The 16276-nt window shown below is 38.3% G+C and overlaps 1 protein-coding gene across 5 annotated transcripts in view; it reads right to left on the bottom strand.

Annotated features, from left to right (window-relative positions):
- Positions 1-16276, bottom strand: part of EPB41L5 (erythrocyte membrane protein band 4.1 like 5) — a 57045-nt gene that overhangs the window by 22164 nt on the left and 18605 nt on the right. For all 5 annotated transcript variants that reach the window (XM_050339558.1, XM_050339557.1, XM_050339560.1 and 2 more), the window contains exons 6-16: positions 14704-14748; positions 14364-14416; positions 11694-11814; positions 11198-11285; positions 10496-10584; positions 10253-10322; positions 9377-9546; positions 8129-8235; positions 7461-7488; positions 5102-5144; positions 3872-3987 (exon numbers count right to left, since the gene is read on the bottom strand). In XM_050339558.1, coding sequence (XP_050195515.1) covers positions 3872-3987; positions 5102-5144; positions 7461-7488; positions 8129-8235; positions 9377-9546; positions 10253-10322; positions 10496-10584; positions 11198-11285; positions 11694-11814; positions 14364-14416; positions 14704-14748 — 930 coding nt within the window. The remainder of the gene's footprint in view (positions 1-3871; positions 3988-5101; positions 5145-7460; positions 7489-8128; positions 8236-9376; positions 9547-10252; positions 10323-10495; positions 10585-11197; positions 11286-11693; positions 11815-14363; positions 14417-14703; positions 14749-16276) is intronic.

The following is a 16276-nucleotide window of genomic DNA, read 5'->3' as shown; positions in this document are numbered from 1 at the left end:
AGCTCTCTCATGTGTACATTGCCTACACTTACCAAATGAAGAGCTCTTCATATTTCAAAGCGCTTCACAAAACTGAGTAAGAGCTGTGTGCGTTTTACAGAAGGAGGAAGTAACACGATGGAGGAACAAGCCTCCCAAGTATACAGCATGTTTTGTTTGCAGAAAACAAGTTTAAGTGGCAGGTCTAAATGTACACCCGAAACCAACACCTATAAGCAATACCAGTTTTCAATGTCACTGGAAAGCGCAGATTATAATGCAAGTTTCAAAGAAAAAAAAGGAGAAGAAAATAGAAACTCAGAAAAATGAGTGTTACTACGCACGAAAAAAAAAGTAGAGCAAACACAAATAATTCACAATTTAGGTGACTAAGGGACTAATACTACTGAAGAAGAAGTTGACTGCCGCTATGACTTGGATTAACGTAAAAAAATTTAGTTGGAAAAGGACCATTTTACAAAAGGTCACAATACAAACTGAGATCTTGCTTTCTAATTTTGCATGTGAAGGCATAATGGTTTGTAAATTTTAAAATTCTGAATTACCAAAATCAAACCCACAGAAATGCCATGCACAGTTAGAATAAAGTCCTCCAAAAGTTAGAAAAAAAGAGTAAGGGAGAACACTCACCACTTTAAACAGTGTTTTGAAAAATATTTTTATGCAGGAGCCCTTAGCTAGAAAACTGGAAGGCTTTAGGCACAAGCATCTCCAAAGTAGCAAGGATAGGCAATTTACTGAAACAGCTGAATTTTAAAATACTTTAAAAGTGGGCAATGATCAGAGTAACAGATAACAGATGTTATCTGTTGTCTGTGCAGCATTAGGATCCTTCACTGGTATGTTTTAGGAGACACTGATGTGAAGGTACAGCCAGGTATCAAAAAAGTGCTTTGAATAAAGCACTTCATAAACTATTGAAGCAAGGACATTCCTAAAACAAAGGTGTTTCTTCAGTTTGATGTAAAAGACTCTACTTAATGAGCCAAATCCAAACAAAGTGGAATGATTGTTGCTGTTCACATAGAGGGGTTGGACAGCCTTCAGCTCAAATTCCACCTTCTCATGTTCCAGAACAGCCAAGCAGCCAGAGCGTGAGCTGGAAGATCACAGTGTTAAGGCAGGGAAGCAGGAAAGCATGCAGGATTCTCAACAGTGGTAAATGATTAATGTTCAGGATAGTCCTCCTTTAGAAAAGAGACAGGTTTTATTTAAAGGTCACCCATGGGTAGATTCAAAATTTTGGTTTTTTGTGAAATATGCCAAGGGAGTGACCTGTACATACTGAGGGCTCCAATCCTCAACAGTTTTTACATTATTTTCCCATCTCTTTCACTGTATGCAATTAAGGGAAAGCTACATCCACCAGCAGCTCAAAAAAAAAAAAGAAAAAAAAAAAAATCCCCAACTTACTCCACAAGAAAGATGAAAATATCAAACTTTTGTCTCCTGTCCTGTCTTGGCACAGAAAGAGCTTCTTGAAAAAAGACTAAACTTAGAATGATACAGTTCATGTTTTAGGCTTCCCAGACTTGCAGCCAATATTCCAGAACACTTTCAGATCCTGCAGACCAGTACAGCTTTCATGTACTGACAATTATACAGGAATGGAGCAAAGTAAAAAAAAAAACCAAAAACAAAAATAAAACTAAAAATCCCACACTAAAATCCTTTCTCACTGGCCAAGTACTTTCTGCAATCTGGCACAATTGTTGTTGGCAGCTGCAGCATTAACATTTTAAATTAAAGGAAACATTGACATTAGGAGGGATCTAAGCTGCCAGGTAGCCAGTACAGGCATCTGCCAAGCAGAGCAGAGAAATCCATGAGGTCAGGACCTTACTTCTAAGCTCCTTCAATCCAACTATCTACCAAGTCCACAGTCCAAAAGATTTTGGTGTTCTCAACAATTATTGGCAAGCTCTCTCTAAAAGAAGACTATTTTTCTGACAGAAAGTAACGATAACTCATGCAGAAACAGGCCAATTAAAGACAGTAGTAGTTGGAAGGAGACCTTGTTAGCAGCGCCCAGAAAACCTTGCAGGTGCAATAGCCAAGTCACAGCCCCTGGTAATAAATAGGTATGTTCTGGCAATTACATTAACCTAATCCCACTTCCCATCTAGGACACCAGAGTGTAGCTCAATTGCTGACTCAGCTCCAAACTGTTGTATTCTTCCTACAGTTGGATTTGCCCTTTATTATAGGCAGTACTGTTTCCAGTGAACACACTAAAACCAGAAGACAACTACTTTCAATAATAATGATACGGCTCAAAGAAACATAACACGTTCGCAGTACAAGCACTGCACTCTCAATTAAAATGCATCGATTGCCAAGAAGCTTGTCTTCTTCACAACACACTGTTTTGGGTTACATGCAGGTGCACTTCACATTCATTCCCACTCTTCTATACAAAGGCTACATCCTGCAGCAGCTGGCACGTATGCTTAGATGCCTTGACAATGTTATGACAGACAGGTTCAAGCTCTTAATCCTAAAACAGGTGTACCAAACCCAAAACTGAAACAGATTGGCTATAGAGCCCTCTCTGCTTCAGAACAAAAGCAGTGAGGTTTCAATAAGCAACAGTAGCCTTGCAAATACGAGCAGGAACAGTAGCACCAGCCATATAACCGTGGAGAGCTGCTTGGAGCAAGAGTCAAACATTTCCACCAAAGGAAATAAAGGTTTCTAGCACTCATCTTGCAATTAGGCCAAAAGAACAAAAATAAAACCATACTGAGAATGCTGAAGAATAAAGAGACCACCACCTTTCACCCACCACCACGGAAGGAATCGAGCGATCAACAGGATCCCACCATAGACAAGCACAGAGTTCAGATACTAGATAAATCAAGGGCAAAAGAAAGAAAAACAGCATTGATCATATGTTCTGATTGAAATTTCAATAAAATGCAACTCAGAGCAGAATTACCATGCCCCTTATCATCCAAAAGCAATAGTACTAAAAGTCTTTAAATGAGTACGGTTTATGAAATTAAAATATATTTGTCATTGCACTGTTAGACTAAACAGATATCATCTACTTTTAAGAGATACTGAAGCAAAGCAGGTTCATACGCCTGACAACGGCAGAAAGACTTTTTCTTTTGAGGGCTGAAACTGCTTAGGATAAGAGCTTTTGTGTCACTCCATTCCACTGTTACTGCTCCTGATGAGTCTGGCAAAAGCCAGAATTATCCTTCTAGGATAAGCCATATTGCCTCTGAAGGCACAAGAAGCTGAAGTTAAGATGACATGTGCACAAGAACTGGGTTGATATATGTCAGTTTCAGTTTGAAAATAGTTTTGTAACATAGAATTGGTTTACGAAAAGTTAAAATGATATGTACATTTATCTATCTTCAAACAAATCATCCTCGTTTTGAGATGCATCCAATCCATAAAACAAATACGCTGATTACATTAAATCAAAGCTCTTATCTTCAGCTTGTGTCATTTTCCTCAAGCTCCCATTCTTCCCAAGATCATGAGAAAAGTCACCTATTTCAAAAGGTTCAAAAGATGATTCACAAGGATACCAGCTTACAAGATTCTGTGTTATCCTAAGGATCAAGGTAAGCCCCTGGGCCCAAGATACCAAGCAAAGTGTCACAAAGGGTATTGTGGCAAATGAGAAGGACACAGCTTTCTTCAAGACTTGAAAATGCTACTTCAGCCCCTGAAGAAATTTTCTTTTAGTTGGCAATGACTAAGCCACACATAATTCATTGGAAAAACTCAGCTGCATGATCACTAACTTGATAAAGATACAAGGAGAGCAGCTTACTTAAGTACAGATGAAGGAACAGCTACTTGAATCATGCATAAGCAAACAAAATCCACTTCCCAGCTAAGCAGAACATACCACTTCTTGTCTTGCTGGTTGGCTCCTGGGCTCCTGGGGAGATTTTCTATTTCCACTAAGACTGGGGCAGAAGGAACCGCTGTTAGGACAGGTAGGTTTGGTTTTGCATTCCAGCTCTTTGGAGACAGAACACAAACAAGTTATTATATACATACTAATGACGCAATGACACATTAAAGAGGACAAAACATATCACCACTTCCTCTTATGCACAAAACTAAAGCAAGGACATTGTCTTCTCTTACTTCCATGGCACTGGACACCTACACCCAGTCTTTTCCAGTACTGCACGCAGTACTGGGATCATAGTGAATCCAAGGCTGCTCAAAAATTCCAATAAAGAGCTCTGGCCTGCTGTGTCCTTTTTAAATTCATGCACTAATGCTCTCTTTCTGTAGGAAACTGTGCAATAATGACTGGCACCTTTGAGTTGCAGATCTTTGTTCTGCCATTTCAAGCATACCAGCTCCTGAAAAAAAAATACTCCTTTTGCACAGAAGGCAAAAGGCTGGGCAGAGCAGCAATCTATCAGTGAAGATTGAGTATTTTAATATTAAAACAACCCAAAATCTTGTTTCCACCAATATGGGACCCTTTCTGGTGCACTCTTTATTTGAAATGCTCCAGAAAGCAAGATACTGTCTTTACAAACTCCCAGTCCTGTTTTTTCTGATACACAGAGTTACTTTACACTAACATCATCCCTTTTCAGTGAAACGGGATATTCTGTGTACAAGTACTGAGTAGACAGGTATCTCTGATTTCCTTCTCAATTTCAGAAAACAAAGAATTTTTGCTAACAACATATTCTTTAATTTATAGATGCATTCCCCTCTTTCAGAGAAAAAACACTATCACCAGGAACAATACAGGTGCTAAAGAACTACACTTCCACCTTTTTTTATAAATTTTAATTACCATATAAAATTAACGTGTTTTGGATAACAACAACTCTCACACAAAAGTACTTTGTGTACTTATGAAAATCTGTATTTATAAATAGTGCCATTTCTAGAGTACTGGGGCATGGAGTATCTTCCTTACTCAGCTAAATTAACCAATTATCTTGCTTGTCAATTAGCAGTCATTTCTTGGCATGCAATTTAGTAGTTAACTGTTTTAACTTTCAATTGGTCAATAGCTGTATTTTAAGAGCAAATAACAAAATTCTCACATCCGTTGAAACACAATAAAACTACCTTTAAAACTAATGAAAGAGCGAGTCCTTACTTGTGATCCATTAGTTTGGCTGATAACAGCATTGTTTGCAGTACTGAAAGACAAAAACAATTTAAAACTGAGTCAGATCAACGAACTGCTTTTGCAGACTGATAGAACTGTAAAGATTTTCAGAAAGAAACATGAACACTAACAAAGACATTTTCAAAGTATTTAACTGTTCTCACAAAGAAAACTGAATAACATATGCTTTAGGTCAGCTGTCTCATTCTAGGTAACTGAGGGTAGTACATTATTTTTTTATTTGTTCAAGCTGTAGTTTATCTGTAACTCATCTGGTTTTTCCTCTTCCTTTCCTTAACTAGTTTGGCTTAAAAAGCCTTCCTAATTCAGCAGTAAAGTGGGGCACGTTTAAAGCAAAAATTATATAGTTTTAGTTTAAGTCCCAGCAAATATGACATTGTTTAGAGTTCACCAACATGCTGTAGATACTATGTTTGTCCCATAACTAGAACTTTGAAGCTTCACATCACAAAATTTATCACAAAAATTAACGAGTTTCTTCTGCATACAGAATGGACTCTAATGGACTTAAAAGCAGCAATTCAAATTTATGTGCACAGCAGCTCAACACAGCATTAATAGTAATTTTATATTATTAAATATTTATTGTATTTGATAAATTAAATATCTCTATTCTTGATGATTTCTGAATCTGCAAGAGACATTTCGCATTTTCAAGAGACTTAAAAGCATTATACCTTATACAATAACTATGCATTATAAATCATGCAAAGCAAACTTCTTCCCCAGACTTCTAATCTAAAAAAAGGTTCCAATCTCCTACGATTCATTAATCTGCTGATTTATGGTCTGGACAATAACTATCCAATCTGGCAAGCTGACAATTCAAACAGATTTCTGTATCTACTTCAGTGACTCTTTAGAACTATTTTATTTAAAATATCATAACATCAGCACTGAACAAGCTGTTCCTTGTCTGTTCCCCACTTTGTCCCTTCTCAATTCAAGGAATGTGGAAGCTACCAGAGAATAGTCCACATTTAACAGAAATACTAAGGAATGCCTTCTGGGCAGTACCTTCCCCTGTGTTGAGTTAACACAGAAGAATGGAACAACATACATCTTTCATGATGCATTTCAATTAGCAACACTGAAGTGTAGAGTTTCAGAAATGCCATAGCTTGCTGTGGAGACTAACAACAGTGCCACACCTAGGTGCAGATCAGGAGACTGCAGTCTTATCAGAAGAAACTGCTCATGAAGTTTCTCTTCCCACTCTCAGAATGACCTAAGCAGCCCGAAACTTGGAGAAGGACTCGACATAGCATGACGAGAGCAGTCATTAATCATCAGATGGTTGCATTTTGCAGCAGAGGATCTTTAAGCACTTTAACGACACCCAGCTTGGAAGAATACTTTCTCATTTTATAAAAATAGAAACCAATACAGGAGGTCACAGAGAGTAACTGCAGCCTTGTCCCCACACTTCTCAAACATTTCCCCCCTCTCTCATCCAAGAATCAACCCTCCTGCTACAATAGAAAACATTCAGCTGTATTAAACATGATGTTTTCCAATGTTATTTTGACATTCCTTGACCAGCTCCTCATGGTGCTTAACCTCTACAAGCATCTACTTTTTAAAAAATAATATGGCTGCAATTAATCACTGTGATGTTCACAAGTTATTAGGGCAAACGGCAGAAACCAGAACTGAGTGACTTAGTTCCTTCACTATCAGTGTTCTTAGTTCCTTTTACGCTTCATACCTTCAGGAAGGGTATGAAAACTGTGTGATTCAGATACATATGAGTAATTTACATTGCAACAGCAAGGATGAACTTACACATCCAGGAAGACATTTGGTACAGAAATAAAAAAACAAAAAGCCTCCCGCTTTCAATGTTGATCACAAATAAAAATTAATACTTAAGTATATAAAAATAAATGCAAGTATTGTACAGAATATAAAATCACTACCCTATTTCAAATATTTATTTTACTATCTTTTCTCTGTGACTTTCACTTGATGATGTACTTCAGTCACACAGCCAGAGTAGGTAGATTTCAGAAGGAAGACATCCTCACACACTGTTACCTGATCTCTCTACGTGGCAGCACACAGAACTACAGCTCATATCCAGCAAGAATCATAGCTGGTCACAAACAAACTTCTTCTGCTAGTAAGCAAGTCTGGCAAAATTGTCTATGTGACAACACAAGAGCTTTGCTTTGAACGGTAATTTTTACGTAAAGCAAACAAACACAATACCCACGGCAAAACCACAGTTAAGAGGCTATCACTGTACACCCTCCTTCTGCAGACATGTGCTCAAGAACAGGTGGCAAACATCAGAGAGAAACTCAAATACTGGAATGCACCTCACCTTGTTTCTTCCAGTTTAGCAGTGTGTGCTGCAAAAATATAAAGCGTTAATTAAAATTTAATTTATCATTAGGTTTTGAATTAAATATTAAGTTTATAATTAATAAAAATAACCTAGCACTGCCTCAAAGTAGGCAACCCAAAGAGCAAAAGTTGCATGCAACCCACATAAATGTGAAAAGCAAACCAAGGAGTCAGATTTAAGCAAGTGTGTGAAAGCAGACACGGTAGTCACACTTGACTTGTGCAAGAGTGGGAAAAACAGCCAAAGTATCACATGCTGTCAGGTTGTGACAATAGAGTGCAACCCCCAGCAACAATGAAAAAAACCTCAATGACAAAAATTTTTAAGTCTATTCATAAATTTCAAATATTATCATTAATATATCACTGCTTCCTGGACCCACATTTTCCATCTTCATACTGAGACCTACTGTGCAATCTTCATGGGTGTTTTAACTGCAAAGCAAGCTGGAACAACATGCTTTGGAAACAAGCTCTTTCTAATAAATACATGTGGTCTCCTAAATAAGGCAAAGAAAAGCTAATTTTGAAAATTCAAGAGAAGGGCAAAGTAGCTGCAGAAGGATTCCTACACAGAACTTTTAAAGGAGCTGATTACTTGATTCTCACATTGGATTATACTTCTCAGAATGGAAGTTCTTTTACCTTTCATTTGCAGTGTTCGTCTTGAATATCTCTTGCTGGGCCGTCTTTCAAAGGATGCTGATCTCCTGGCTTTGTTGGTCTTGGTGGTTTGATATTCTGTTTTCCCACTAAAAATGCCATGTAAAATAATAAAGCAATAAATTACTTATTTTTAATGATGGAATAGAGACACTGCTCATCAAAAACATCACACTATTTTCAATTCGTAGCCTAATGTCTGATCTCAGTTCTATTAAAACATCCTAAAATTCACACCTCAAAGGGTCACCTATAAAAGAGGGAAAGACTTTTACAAACATTCTAATATTCACCCCATTTTCCCAAGAAAAATGGTTGAAGCGATCACTCCTTAAACCTTAAGCTGTTGATAAAACACACTTGCCCTTTACATATACTTGTGGTCAGAGTGCATGAGGTTTGGGAGAGGCTGAAAAATGCTATGAGAGAATACAGCTTAACTAATGTTGTTGAAGGTCATAAAGAAAGATAATAGGAGTAAAAACCAGCATCTAGATGCTCTTGTTCCCAGATAAGTATTTTTCTTCAAGTTTGGCCAGACTCTACCCCCATGGCAGTGGCACCCTCATGTTCTGCTGACTCCTTGGTACCACTGATCTTTTCTGAAGGAGACTACATGGTATTGCTATAGATGCTGGAAATCAAAGAAAAATATATGCACACTGCCTGGGGTCAATGCCCCATACCCTTCCACATGTTCTCACCAACCCTGGTGGGGAACCAACATCATCCTGCAGGCTACTCTGGAATCACAAGCCATTCCACAGACTGTTACCTGCACTAGTAGCGCCTTACACAGAACAGGCATTATCTGAGGCTTTTGAAGCATTACCACCCCTCAAACAGCTGGGAACTCAGGAGTCAAAAAACTTGCCATGACCCCAATTGTGCAAGTTAATCATCCATCCTCTATGGTACATCTAAAAACTGTGGCCTTTCCAGATAAAGTGATCTATAAAACACAATGTACTACATGTGCTATATAAGAAATATAAACCTTGAGAAACCTTTGGGTTCCAACTGCACAGACCAGAATCACCAAGATAAATCAGAAAATATGGGTTGGGGGGGAAATCCATATGATTTAATAAAACCAATAATCCAACTCACTCAGCTTGCAAGTTTCTCTGTCCCAGATGAAAGAAAACCAAGTTCTCCCCTGGTTTCATGAATAATCAAAGAGCAGCAGGAACTGACAAAAGAGATGTGCTAATGACAGATGACACTGACCTGTATCGGAACCGAGATCCCAACCGGATGAAGCCTGATCGACTTGAGCTCTTCTGGACAGGACCTCGGAGCCGGAAGAAGGCATGATGTTCCACTGCACATTTCCACAAGTGTTTGCAGGCTTTGGGATGATCCAGTCTGAAGACAAAAGTGTGCTCCTGCTCCTTTCCCTTAAAGCACATAAAGCACACTGACGACTTACAAAGGGACTAAATAAGTCAAAGCTACTACTCCATGCAAGCCAAATAAAATTTGGGTTCTATGAATATTGAAATATATGTTCAAAAATATTTTAGGTAGAAATATCAACTTTTTCAGAAGCTTTAATGACAACTGCTCCATTGTCTGAAGTTGGAAAGGGCTACAGAGTCCACATATTTAACAAGTCAAACCTCTGAATAATTACAAATTAAAGACACTATTACAATAGGAAGCTACTTCTCAATCAGGCTAACATGGTTTCACTTCCAAATTGGATCTGCTCAAATTATCGATGCTCATTTTTTTATTGTCTCTGCTCCATGCATTTCTTTCCCATGGGAACAATTCTGGAACCTGCTTAAGGAATTAATTCCACTAAATGTAGAACATGGCCTTTTTCTAAACTTTTTTGTGCAATGTACACTCTTTCCAAAGTATCTGGTCTAGTTTCACAGGGTATTCCGCTCTTAAAAACAGGTGAGGAAAAAAGTACTCAAATCCATTTATTTTTCACTTAAGTCCCTTCATTTCCCACCTCCCCCCCCGCCAAGTCACAATAAAAAGTCTTGCAGGCATCCACGTTAATTCTCAGAAATGAAATATAGAGATCAGGAGTATGGTAAACTAGTGCTGTACAACCAAGGCTGAGATGTAATTAAACAGATATTTATCTACCTGTTCATCATCTTCAACAACAACCAGAGTGAGTTTGTTTTTCTTGAAGTCAAGCCTTGTTATCTTTGGCCTGCAAGATGAACAGAAAGTGCAGGTTATGTCTAACTCTCTTAGGAACTCCCTGAGAAGGTACTTAATATTCACAGTGCTCTCATATCCCAAACAAATTTTTCTTTTGTTATCGCAAAAGAAACAAAAGAGTAAAAATCTAAAATACATTTGAACGTACATCAGAGAGCTTACCAGAAAAACAAACCAATCTTCGTGTCTCCTTCAAAGACAAGAACTCCCGTAGGTGTCAGTCCCAGGCTGTAATCATTGCCGTCTCTTGCCTAATTGCCAGAAAATACAGATTATGCTCATTTTGGTGTTTGACCCCTTTATCCAATTTACTCCACTGGATCATGTAGTTTATTTGCCCAGCGTTACAATTACACACACATATCTGCTTATACAGCAAACTCTCACGTTTTGATGATCTTATTTACAACTCTTCAATAGAGCTGACTAAAGTGGAAAATTAAAGATTCTTGATTTGTCTGTGTAATAAGGACCTCCTTATGCAGTTCATTGCACTTCCTACTCCACAGGAGATCTATTTTTACTTGTAGTTCTTCAACTGGCAGCAGACTGGACCCCAGCCAATTTTAATTACTAGGATTTTTCACAAAACTCTTCGTTAAATACAAACTGTAGTACATATCACCACACCAATCACATATTTAACACAGAGCAGATATGCCTGGACTAAAGATACCCTCTAGAAATATATACCAAGGTGTGACTGTAATGTTGACACAAAGCCAGATCACTTGTTACAGAGATTGCATGAGTACAATATTCCTTTTTATTCCCTTCCCTCCCCCAAAGTAAAACCCGTGTTGAAATGCAGCACAAAGCCAACATTATCATTTCCAAAGGTCACCACGCTGTGGTTAAACATACCTTGACTATGTGCATGTCTACACCATACATTTCCAGCCACTTAGCTTTGTTTAAGTAGTTAGTTTCAGCCTGTGCTGGTGTTTGCCCCCTGAAATAAAATTTTTGCTGTTAGGTAGGTGCCTGAAAAAGCCAGAAAGGAAAAACTGGTATATGAGGAAAGAGGAAAAGAACTTAGTGAAAGTTTGTGAAAAACCTAAACACTGCTGACACTTGTGCCCTGTCATGAACACCAAGGTCACTTCTGTAAGTTTTAATCTGGAACCGCAGCTGCAGAAGTTACTGCATTGCAAGGTTTTATACCTCATCGTTTTACTCAGACCTTTTGAAAAGCTTCATTTTTCACATTATATCCTCTTACAAAATATGCCAGAACCATATTAAAATTATATTTCTGAACAAAACCACAGAAGAATCGTCAGCAGCATCTTTTAATACATTCTTTTCACAGAAAAATCAGTGCCAACAGCTGGGTAGCATTCACTGGAAGATCTAGTACCTGCATTCCTTCCACTTGTCAAAAACAGCTAGTTCCATCTCTTCAGTCTGAGTGGGAACAAACCTGAACTCAGACACCAGTTCAGGGACATGTTCAGCAGGATCATAGTCTCCAAGTTCAGCTACAAAAGAACAGCAGTGTTAAACACTGTTCCCAACAGACACGGTGGATATTTTTGCATACAGCAGAACTTTTGCTTTGTATTAATTTTTACAAAGTGCTGCTATTCACATATTCCTTAACAAGCTTCCTATAAAGAAAATTTATCAACATCCTTGAAGTTTACCTTTTTTCTTTCTTGTAGAAAGTTTTCAGCGTTTTAATCACTGAAGTATCTACTGAGATGACAGCTGACTAAAGTTGCAATGGAATTTTGCCTTAAATTATTAAAACAACAAATCTCTTGAGATTTATAAAATGCAAAACCAGTTCTGACACTTTTCATAAAACTATTTGTCCATTCTAAAAATCAGCTTCTGGTTTTATGATTCAATATCCCCCTGTCCTGCTAAAATTACTCTGTGTCAGGGCACAATCATGCAGCTGTTATTTGTTGCTCTCCTTTTCATCTCAGAACATAATAAATGCCCTACAGGGTCAGTCAAATGGCTCATCCAGTCCACTGCTGCATGCTCAGAGGGGCAGTGAGAGATGCTATTTACAGAGCATATTGGAACATACTAGTCAATGGGTGTGCCACATCAAAAGCACAACCTCCATTTTCCACAGATGCTAACAAGTCCAGCTTTTAAAGATAGATATGTGCCTAAATGCTGAAACTCACAGTTGGACTTCCTTAAAAAAAGTCCCAATTTCCAGAGTCACTAAGTGCTCTTCCCACTGATTTCAAGTTGCTTCTTAATGTTCAGCTCATATCCAAAAAATTAGGAATAATTCTGTAACTTGAACCTTGTGAGTCTGATACAGGCCAATAGCTGCTCTCTCTGATAGAAGAAATGTTTATGTAGGAAAAAAACCAGACATCTTTGTGAAGATCTGGAGAAGTCAAATAAGTGCACACAGTATTCCATAGGTACAGAAGTGACAAATGATCTAAAAACCTGTTTCTTGGATTTCTGAACACTGCCAGCATAATAATAGTCTTTTCACCCCCTCCTTTTTTTTGTTTTTTTTAATGCTGACTGAGGAAGCCTGTAGTTCTATAATAATTTACTCCCACTAAAATGCCTGCCTCTGTTGAAAGGAATGCTGTCAAAGCCAGCTTAGGTTCCAGCTGATTTAAATAAAAGTACACAGCTGTCAGACAGTAAGATTAAAGCCCTGCTATGGACCTCATTGTGGAGAGAGGAAAGAGAAGAGGAGCACAAAAAGAAATGGACATATGGCCTAATTAGATCACTTTGTTTTTCCAAAATCTTCCTTACTGAACCTGTATCTTAAGGCTCTAACAATGCTAATATTTTTAACTCTGGAATGCATTGTAACTGTTTTTCTTCCACACCAAAGAGCAGGTTAAAAAGGCAAATAGCTTCACAGTTTAGTCCCAGCTCTCTATACCTAAACATGATTAGGGCCATTAGGAGTTCCTGCCTGAAAAAAAAAAGTGTGTTTTGAAAAATATTTGTAAGAGAAAGAATTTCAGTGACTTAGTTCTACCTAACTCCTGCAGATTAAGTACAACAGAGCATTGATTTATAAGATGAATGTGGTGTAGAGAATTTGTGCAGCACAAACACATGGCACATCTCCAAATTGCCTCTTCGTCAGACAGGACTGTACATCAGCTTTACAGCAGAGGTTCCAGGATTTTTGGCAGACTCAAACTGGGATGAATAAGGCCATATATCGATATCCTCCAAAAAGGACCCAAAAGCCTACTCTAGCAGACACTTGTAAAACTTCAAGCCTCTTTTATTTTGTGAGCTCCTCTGCTTGAAAACACAGCAAACTTCATATTTGTTAAGATCACACCTGCATCTAAACAACAGAAGACACTGGCCAGGAAGATCAGTGATGTACAACCTATAAAAGCAACTTAGGGTCAGACACAGCTCTCAGCAAAGCCATGGATGCTGGATTCTCAGCTGGAATCAAAAGTTGAAGACAACTCATTAATAAAATCTCAGCTGGCTTGAGCACAGTGCAGTATAGCTGAGAAAAAAGATAGAACAAGGATCTGAAATATCAACAAGTGCAGTTCAACCGTGAATGCTCAAGTATGAGCATGAAACATGGGGCACTAAGATGTTCCTACAAATAAGCTGAAGTCAAAATCTGATATTTTATATACAGGACTTTTCAACTGAGTGCAGAACAAAATCAATTTTGTACCTCATTTGGACAACAAAAAACACTCGGCAGAAATCATACGATGAAATAAAAGTGAGCTGTGTTACTACATCAAACCAATTCAGGAAGACTGCAGAACCCATATCTCGTGTCAAAGTGGACAGGTTTGCACAAAAGCACCTGAGAAAACAAGTTTAGGGCAAAGCTGCTTATGTTCTGAACCTCCTTGTTCTGTGTCAGAGAAATTGAGTAATTTTCTGTATATGCTCTCAGCACAGCTACCGTCAAAAAGAGCTGTGCTTCACACTGGATCACTGCTGTCTGGGCAGAATCTCTTTTCTGTAGACAACGAGGACAGACTAAAAGAGTTAATTAGAGCTGCTCATGAAACTTCATCCTTCCCCTCTCGTACCTACTCACCTTGCATGTTATAAGCTGCCAACTGGATGGCTGTGTCAAAAGGACATTCCAATCTGCCGTAAGAAAAATGCACTGTTAGAGCCTGAACTGACACTAGTTAGCAGACAACTTATATAACTGGCAGTAATGTTTCTGGTAAAAAAACAAAAAGGATTAGCAGATTTTCAACAAATTAACAGGAGATAAGCATTACATTATTTAAGCATTGCTGATATTCATGCACAGAAAAGTAGTATTTTAGACAAAAAAATAACATTATTAATAAAAACTTTCTAATGATCAAATAAAAGTTTAATAAATTCCATGCTAGACACACTGTATTGTTTAAATGGCTGCTTACTTTCCACTAAGAATATCCAGTTTCAGCTGCAGAACAAATAAATACCTGTAGGATTAAATAAAAAATAAGTCATTGACTAATAGTTCTAATATGTCACTCAGCCAACAGGACTAAGTTAGAGTTTGACAAATAAAAATGTTTTCTACTCTTTGCATGGGTTTTCAAGACTAAAGAAACTGCACTATGACCTTTCAAAGCTCATCAGTTGGGTTTGCGTGTTTTGCATGGATTTCAAATGAAGAAAATCCAAAGTTAGAAGTTGTCAAAAGCTGACCTACAGTGTTGCATCAAAAAGAAACAGGATATCCAAGTAAATATCATTTTTTTCTCTTTTGTTCCTACATGGGCAAAACCCAATTTGCATCTTCTACATTTCCTTCATTATTCACAGACATATCAACCTCATAAAAGAATGGTTATTTTGAAGTCTCACAAAAATAAATGCTTGTAATAGGGATTGCTTAGTTAAAATCTAACCCAAAAAGATGACTGCAAAGAGAGTAAAATTAAGGGTAGGCTGTGGCCTTTCCAACTTGTTTACTGTTTAGAGCCAGCTTTCCTCCATTGCCTTGCTTATTCTGCACTCTTCTCACTTAAAATTTGGGCAAATATCGAATACAAATCCCTTTGGTGTGCGACACCAATTTTTCCAGTCCAATACCCACGAAGAGCAGCTTCCTTGCTCCATTGTGGTACACAGCCTTCCTCCGACAAGAGAGGAACTCTCATCAAGTATAAAGCACTGGCATCTGTGAGGTATCCACTTTGAATTCTAGCACAGATGCCCAGAAGCCTTATACAACACCAAAGACAATGCTTCTGCTTCAGCGTGTGCCTGTGTCTCCTCATACTTACACACACAAACACAAACCAGATGCAAGTGTTTTTCCTACAGGTCCCACAGAAATCCAAATACTTTGCCAAACCATTTATTATCCAAAGCCTTTCGAACACTAGTCCCCATGTGGGGAATATATTTGTTTGGTACTGACCCTAGATATCAAAAGAATGAGCACAGTGTACATACAGTGGGTGTGACCAGTCTGTGCTTATCAGCCACATAACACCTGCAAACAATTCAAGCACTTCCCATGCTGTGTTACATGACCTCTGACTGACGGCATCTGATGGGAAGCTGCCAGAGAACATGAGCAAGCTGCACCTTGGAAGCTAAAAAGCGGCTTCAGCTGCCTGTCCTGCTGCACAAGGGTGGAACCCTCAGAAAGCCCCCAGTGACATCAATAACCCACAGCACAGCTCTGCTTCCCACTGCTTCTGCTTCTTTACGGTGTCAAACTGTCTCAAGACAGAAGGAAGCCTTGCTGCTCTCCTGTTGTAGGGGGATTAGCTAAGCAGGCAGACAGGGTTCAAAAGCCCTCAGGTTTCAGGTCTGCCCTGCTAAAACCTGTATAGCAAGGTCTGACTGGCAGCACTCAGTCAAGGTGAATGAAAATGTTTCATAGTGGTAGAGACAAAAGTAGGTCCAAATTTTGTCTACAGTTACTGTTTTTAAAGAGAGCTAAATATTTATTTACTAACATGAATGGGGAGGTAAAACATTCTTCCCAGATCT

The sequence above is a fragment of the Myiozetetes cayanensis genome, unplaced genomic scaffold (assembly GCF_022539395.1).
Source record: "Myiozetetes cayanensis isolate MyiCay16 unplaced genomic scaffold, myiCay2020 scf9, whole genome shotgun sequence".
Lineage (NCBI taxonomy): Eukaryota > Metazoa > Chordata > Aves > Passeriformes > Tyrannidae > Myiozetetes > Myiozetetes cayanensis.
The sequence above is the reverse complement of the archived record's forward strand: the minus strand, read 5'-3'. Positions and strand labels throughout refer to the sequence as shown.